The sequence below is a fragment of the Rattus norvegicus genome, chromosome 1, assembly GCF_021556685.1.
Source record: "Rattus norvegicus strain SHRSP/BbbUtx chromosome 1, alternate assembly SHRSP_T2T, whole genome shotgun sequence".
In the NCBI taxonomy this organism is placed as follows: domain Eukaryota; kingdom Metazoa; phylum Chordata; class Mammalia; order Rodentia; family Muridae; genus Rattus; species Rattus norvegicus.
In genome coordinates this window covers 28,532,912-28,540,350 of record NC_141534.1, presented here as the reverse complement: position 1 = coordinate 28,540,350, position 7,439 = coordinate 28,532,912, and the positions used below count along the sequence as shown (strand labels likewise).

The window sequence follows — 7,439 nt, the reverse complement described above, 5'->3', positions numbered from 1 at the left end:
ACCCTGGCATTCCTCTACACTGAGGAAACGAGCCTTCACAGGACCAAGGGCTTCCCCTCCTCCTATTGATGGCAGACAATGCCATCTTCTGCTACATATGTGGCTAGAGCCATGGGTCCCTCCATGTATACTCTTTGGTTGGTAGTTGGGAGCTCAGGGGGTTGATATTTTTGCTCTTCCTATGGGGTTGCAAACCCCTTCAGCTCCTTCAGTCCTTTCTCTAATTCCTCCATTGGAGACCCCATGCTCAGTCCGATGGTTAGCTGCAAGCATCCTCATCTGTATCAGTAAGAGTCTAGCAGAGCATCTATAACTTCTTATGAGTCAATGACTACTTTTCTTTTTTTTTTCCCCACAGGCAAATGGCTTTATTGGCTTATCATTTAAAATGGGCTTGTCATCACAAGGCTTGGGAAGTTCAGACACTTCCAAGAGAGATGTTCAAACAAACCCCTTTCTAACCAGTCAAGGGGAAAGAACAGTAGGCCTGAGACTGATTGCAGCTTGAGTCCAGCCTACTCAGTATGAACCAGGCATGCTAGGCCTACTGCAAGCCACATGAGCTTTTACTACCTAAGAGTTCTAGAGTCTGGATTCAGAACTGTTACTAGCAGACCTGAGCTCATACCCTTGGTGACTCTGCCAAAGGAGGAGGGGGAGGGGACCACAGATTAGAGAAGGTGGCCAGACACCCACCTTCTAGGCCTTTGTTAGGGGCCAAGTGTGGCTCTCTGGGCCTACTGTGGGAATGAACCATGGCAAAGCCACTAAGAAGCACAAAAAGTTAGTGTGGTACTGGCATCTCCAAAATATGTCCTGAAAGTACAAATGAGCAGATTCCATATGCAGACATGAGGGCATCGAACTTAAAATTTTTAAATATGAATCAAGCTATAACTTAAATTACAACTAGAAGAGAGACAACACCCAAAAGATACTCGCGGTGAAGACTGCTGAACACATACACAGGACACCCCAAACATGAGGCTATTAAAGCGATGCCATTTTCATTGTGCCAAGTTTACATTCATCATGTGCTAGTCCAACCAGGCCATGCCACACCGCGCCATCATGCTGTCTGGCACTGCACGCCAGCGCGGGGCCCATCATCGTCGTCCTCATAGGCCTCCCTGTGCTGGCGCCAGCTCGGCTCGTTGGGGTTGAACTCCTTCAGCTCCACCTGATCCATATCATCTGTGATCCTCACCTTCTGCCGAGGGGGAAGCAGAGCCTCCAGCTGAGGAAGCTTCTCTAGAGAAAGCCACTGTTTTTCAAGGAAGACTACTAAGAATTGTATGATAAGCATCCCCTTCTCCAGGGGGGCTTTGTAGATGGGCATCCCCTCATTGCGGACACACTTGAGGTCTCCATGCTTTATCACCTCACCTGACTTAGACGAAATGATGAGGACTCGATCATCCAGCGTTTTATTGTCTTCTTGAAGCCACAAAGCTTCAGAGAGCTGAATTTTCATTTTCATGATCAAATCATGGCCTCGTCTCTGAAAGACACTATGATCCTTCTGATCAAGCACAATTATGACATCACCAGGTTCCAGCTCAGGCTCCTGATCTCCTTCTCCATGAAACAGTATCTTTTGCCCATCCTTCATACCTTTATCCACGTGTACCTCGATAATCTTCTTCTCTCGGGTAACCTTGGCACCGCTGCAGTTCTCACAGCGGTCCTTGGGGTTGATGCGCTCGCCCTGGCCCTTGCACTCGATGCACACAGTCTGGATCTGCTGCACCATGCCCGGCCCGATCTGCTGGATATGGATCTGCATCCCCCGCCCCTTGCACAGAGGACACTTCTCCACGGATCCCTTCTTCCCACCAATGCCTTCACATTTCTCACAAATTATATTTTTCTGGAGGGCCAGTTTCTTAGTGATTCCATTATATAAGTCTTCCAGAGTTACTGACAGCTGGTGTACAACATTCTTGCCTCTTCTCTCTCTAGTCATCCGCCCTCCACCACCAAAAAACATGTCAAAGATATCCATGGGTGAAGAGAAGCTGGGGCTACCTGATCCCCCTTCTTTTCTTAAAACAGAGAACAAAATAAACTATGTTCTTCTAGCTGGGTTGCCTTGTCTGGCCTTAATGGAAGAGGATGTGCCTAGCTTTGCAGAGATTTGAAGTACCAGGGTGTGTACTTCACGCTTGCTAAGGAAAGGGGAAGTGGGGAGGTAGGAAGGATTGTGGGAGGGGATGACCAGGAGAGGGGCAATGGGAGGAATGTAAAGTGAATAAGTTAATAATAACAATAATAACAATAACAGAATAAGACAGTTCCTGCCTTTCTATTTTCACTCTGTCAAAGGTAGCACACAAAGTAATGGACTTCACTAAGACATACACGCATACATGGTGTGCTTGTTTCTTGTACAACCTCTCTCCCACTGCTTTTCCCAAACTCCCTGTCCCCTGTTGCTGGTCCTCTTCATCTTCTTTCAATTCATTTATATTTTAATATTAGCTTCCTGATGACAGAAAAACGAGCTGACTGGGACACAATAGCTAGATGTAGTTAGTGTGTTGCGTCGACTGTACTGCGTACGGTTGATTTAATACAAATCCACGGGTGTGTAATCCGGTAAGTTGAGGGGGTCATTTTGAAATCAGCTGAAGATTAATATATGTTTCTGAGCATCAAGAAAATGTGGCCAACTTAGGAAGTCTTCAATTTATAAATCTCTCTTTGCGCTCCTTGGGGGCATGGACTTGGTTTGATTCATTATGAATTCTAAGTACATAATTTCTAGATAAATGTATAAATAATAAAAATTTCCAAGATGATTTTACCCCACAAATTAAATCACACAACAGAATTGAACACAAACATAAATTTTCACCAGTTTCACAAGAGTATTGAAACAATTCCTGCTACCTTATATCTGTATTACAGTTGAGGGTTGTCAGGCTTTATTATTATTATTATTATTATTATTATTATTATTATTACTATTATTATTATAACCATTCTTGTAGATATAAAATGATATTCCATTGTGCTTTAAACTTCTATTTTCCTGATTACCAGTGATGCTGAATCCCTTGTTAATTCTTTAATATTCTTCTGTGGACTGTTTACTTAACTCTTGTCTATTCCTTATTTGTACTTCTCCATTGATGGAAAATCGTTGTATTTGGGATGAGTCTTTTCTCAGACATGCACTACAAGTGATTTCTCCAAATCTACGATATGTCTGTCAATTCTTTCAGTCCTTGCTCAAGATGTCTAGGTAAACACGTTGTTCATGCTAAGGAAGTTTATTTTGTGATATTTTATTTCCATAACTGAAGCTTTTCACCCCAAGGAATCTGTGTTTACTATGTTTTGTCTGCAACATTTTTCACAGTTCAATATTAAATGCAAGACTCTGATGTGTTTCAAATTAATGTTTATTTGCAATTAAATAAACATTGTGGTAAGTTTACTTATGTCAGAGTTTCACTTCTCCAGCTAATTCCCAGTGTGGATGACTTGACAAAAGGGCAGTTGACTGTATATGTATGATTATTTCTGGAATCTATTTGATTTCATTGATCTAATTAATTTTGTTTGGTTATTTGTAACCTAAAAAAAAAAAGCCCTAACATAAGCTACCAAATATCTTTACACTGGTTCATTTTCAAGATTCCTCTTGTTTGTATTTGGATTCTTCATATTTCAATTCAAATTCTAGAGTTTGCCAATTTCTTCAAATTTTTTTCAAATTTATCATTTATGAGTTTATTGATGGGTTAAGAATATGTATTTTCCCTAGCAAGTGCAAGACACTGAGTTCCATTTCGAACACCACATCCAAAGTAAAAACTTCCAGAGCCTGCGATTGAAATTCATTTGAATATGAAGATAAATTTACCATCTAGCTCAGGCTGACCTGGAATTTGTTACATAGACTAACCTGGAATCTACCTCATGAAATCCTCCTGTCTCAGTGTCTCAACTGTTATGATTATAGGCATAATACTTGGCTGTATCATCTTAACAGTATTGAGTCTATTAGTATACAAACATTATTCTTTTTGCCTTTTTTACCAATGTTCCAGAGATTTCAGTGCAGTATTGTACACATTTTCATTTGCCTCATTCTTAGGTATTTGAACTTTTTAATGATACCACAATAAAATTTCTCGGTTTCTGTTTTCTAACTATTATCAATGTGTAAACACTTGATTTTTTTTAACCTGTGTCAACCTGATATGCTCGTTTGCCTAAACGCAATTATTTGTTCTTATAGGCTTTTTATAAGTTACACCGGGTTTCTCTCACAGGCGATCACAATATTCTGCCAATCAAAGCAGTTTTACTTCTTTTTTTCTAAGCTGGTGTGAGCTTCCCTCTGTCTCTTTCTCATGCTAGTTAGATTAGTACAATGTTGAACTAAAGGGTGGTATGAACTAGAAGCTTCTTACTCATGGTTTTGTCAGTTTAAGTACATTTTATTCTAGCCCTTCTTTACAGATAAAATTTTAATCAAGAATAGGTTAGTAATCTTATAATAAATGGTTAAATGGATTTCTTTTTTTAGTCTTAAGACTCAAAATTCAAGGTCATTATTGTTAATTATTTTCATCCAGTACTTTATGTGCTTTTCTAACAAGAAAACAAAAGACCCTGAGGAACATTCAGAATCAAAGACCTTAAGGCAAAATTTGGAAGTGTGTCAAGAATAAATACCAACGGGAAATGATTAAATATTAAAATATCTCTGGAAAATAATGAAAATATCCCCTACATAGACACTAAGAGTCTTGCAACTAAAGGTTGGGGATCTGGCTCAGTGGTAGAGTGCTTGCCTAGCAAGCGCAAGGCCCTGGGTTCGGTCCCCAGCTCCGGAAAAAAAAAAAAAAAAAGAGTGAGCTGTGAGATTTTTAACTCAGGTTAAGTAGAATAATCTTTCCCCAAATAACTTTTACCCAGAATTTATCAGTGTATAAATACTATATTTTAGTACTATCTGAACAACACAAAAACATTATACAACCCAAATTCACTATGTGACAGTCTAACTCATTCCCCACCTTTTGAATCATTTTACTTTACCAGAAATTCAATTAACCTATTTAATCAAGTGGTTTTGAAGTTTTACCTATAAATCCCCTGTCTCTCCATGGCTTAACAGGGGATCAACTGCTTTGTCTTGATGAAATTAAATGAAATGGACTGTGGCTATTCTGTGCCTGGGATACATATGACCATATGACATTATCCTTCAAACTAAAAGGAACATGGAGGGCTTTCCCCTGACCTACTAAAGCTGTACTGTGTTATTTAGTAAGATATCAAAGTTCTTTGTGATCGCAAAGAAAGGTCAAAACTTCTAAAACTCTTCTAATCAAAATACTTAGAATTAAAATATTTCTATCAGGTGGAAGCTAAATTAATCTGAAGCTACAATCTAACTTTGTGGCTTTGTCTACTTGCTTAATTAATAATCAATTAAATATACCCAAGGAGACAGGAAGCTACAGAATAAAAGAACATTAGGTACAAAAATTAACTATGGTTGACCAGGACTAGTTCTTAATTTAGAAAAGCATATGAAAGATCCTGGGTATAGGACAGGCAGAGGAAGACTGGCTTCTTACCACATTCTGTCTTACATTTAAGAATGGGCAGAGGGTTCAGAACAATGAGACTGAAGAGCACAAATGCTTCTATTTGTCTCCTGGAGAAAACTGGAGGATAAAGATAAACTTGCTGCCTGTAAAAAGCTCATCTAAACAGGTCATAGTGACTGTACTCTTCACTAACAACTATGACAACAACAACAAAACAACAACAACAACAACAACAACAAAATAGTCATGATCAAAGCAGTACCTCAATGTGGAACTAAGTCATTTGAAGGTCATTGGGAAAAGAGAAATAAGGTAAATTATTTCTCGAGGATATTGCTAGAATACCACCCTATTCTCCTGCTGTATTGTCTTTTAGTTCTGACCCTTAATAGCTACATTGGAATTATTCTATTAAAGTAGAGTGATCTTGGAATTATTCCGTTAAAGTCTGATGAGCCATGAAGAATGGGATGTTCTACAGACCCACATTATGTGTATGACATATACCTGATCCTACTTGAATATGTCCACATATAAGCCAGGTTTAGGCCTATTGTACTTACAGCTCACAACACAAAAGCCAAATAATTTTGCAACTTAAATTAAGGTAAGTAAAATTAGGAGACAATAAAATGAACTTTATATCACCAACATAAGTAGGCAAACACTAGTTCCACACCCACATAGACTCACAGCACAAGCTCTTTTGAGCTCAGTGTCCCGGAAGATTGGACAATGAATAAGGACTCAGCTTTCTTATTGTTTTTCACTACTTAAAGTACTGTGAAATCTTCTTCTATATAATCTATGTATCCCCATCTGTTATTTCAATTATGTTACCATTGATCATTTTAATTTTTCTTGAATTACTTTCTGATTTTAAGTTCACATTTTATCAAGCTAGCAGTAGAAATCAAACCTCGATCTTCCAGAATATCATCTCCTGTAGCAGTATCAGACATTCCCTTGAACAAATGCCTCAGGAAAGTAAGGAAATGGGCCCAGCTATCAAACATGAGTCCCACTGAAACATTTGTCATCCCTTTCTGCTTGCTGCCAAACAGGCTGTTGTCCCTGATTCATGCCTATGGACAGATAAATCCTTTATAAGGCAGGATTTGGTTCTATTTCTGCCTAATAACTTCTTAGGGGGCCATACTTTACAGCTCTCAGATACAGGGTTCTTCAACCTGGTAACCCACAGAACCCTCCTATGACACCAGTTAGGTCTGCAATCATACTCAGGAGCAGTCCATCATCTCAGAGAGCCAAAGGGGTCTAAGCTCTAAACTGTATCTATCTACGCTCTAACATTAGGAGTAAAATATAGGGAAAGGAAAAACCAGGGCTCAAACTAAATAAAGGGAGAGGGAAGATCAAACTCAAAAGTTTTCCTATGGCATACAACCCCTACCTACCCACATCTCACTTCCTCTGAATTCTAGTTCTTCCTCTTTAGAAATTAATGATGTGGGGGCTTGGGAGATGGCTCAGCACTAAAGAGCACTGGTTACTCTTCCAGAGGTCCTGAGTTCAATTCCTAGCAACCACTTGGTGGCTCACAATCCTCTGTAATGGGAGCCAATGTCCTTTACTGATGTGTCTAAAGACAGTGACGCTGAATTCATATACATAAGGTAAATCAATAAATCTTTAACTTACAAAAAGAAATGAATGGTGCGACTCTGTAAAACAAGTAATTACAGTAAGACGAGTAATCATCCTGGCACAGTATAAAAGCTCAGAAATTGGAACTATTGTCGTTATTGTTCTCTGGGCCTGAAGGTAATATCCTTGTTGCCTATGATCCTTTCTAAGCTTATATTTAGCCAGTCAGTCAGCAGAATTTACTAAGGAATGCAAAGC

General features: G+C 39.1%; 1 protein-coding gene across 2 annotated transcripts; it reads right to left on the bottom strand.

Annotated features, from left to right (window-relative positions):
* Positions 1-353: 353 nt before the first annotated feature.
* On the bottom strand, positions 354-2,029 carry Dnaja4-ps1 (DnaJ heat shock protein family (Hsp40) member A4, pseudogene 1). Of its 2 annotated transcripts, XM_087597902.1 has the most exons (2): positions 1,387-2,029; positions 983-1,264 (listed from the first exon to the last, which is right to left on the bottom strand). In XM_087597902.1, exons 1-2 carry the CDS (start codon positions 2,003-2,005, stop codon positions 1,191-1,193), a joined length of 693 nt encoding a protein of 230 aa, XP_087454028.1. In that variant the 5' UTR covers positions 2,006-2,029; the 3' UTR covers positions 983-1,190. The 2 variants fall into 2 exon arrangements, with proteins under 2 accessions (XP_087454023.1, XP_087454028.1); XM_087597897.1 differs by having other exon boundaries at positions 354-2,029.
* Between the last annotated feature and the right edge of the window lie 5,410 nt (positions 2,030-7,439).

What these genes read in the sequence shown, in the direction of transcription:
- Dnaja4-ps1 (XM_087597897.1), bottom strand. Translation starts at nt 2,005, where the DNA reads ATGGATATCTTTGACATGTTTTTTGGTGGTGGAGGGCGGATGACTAGA.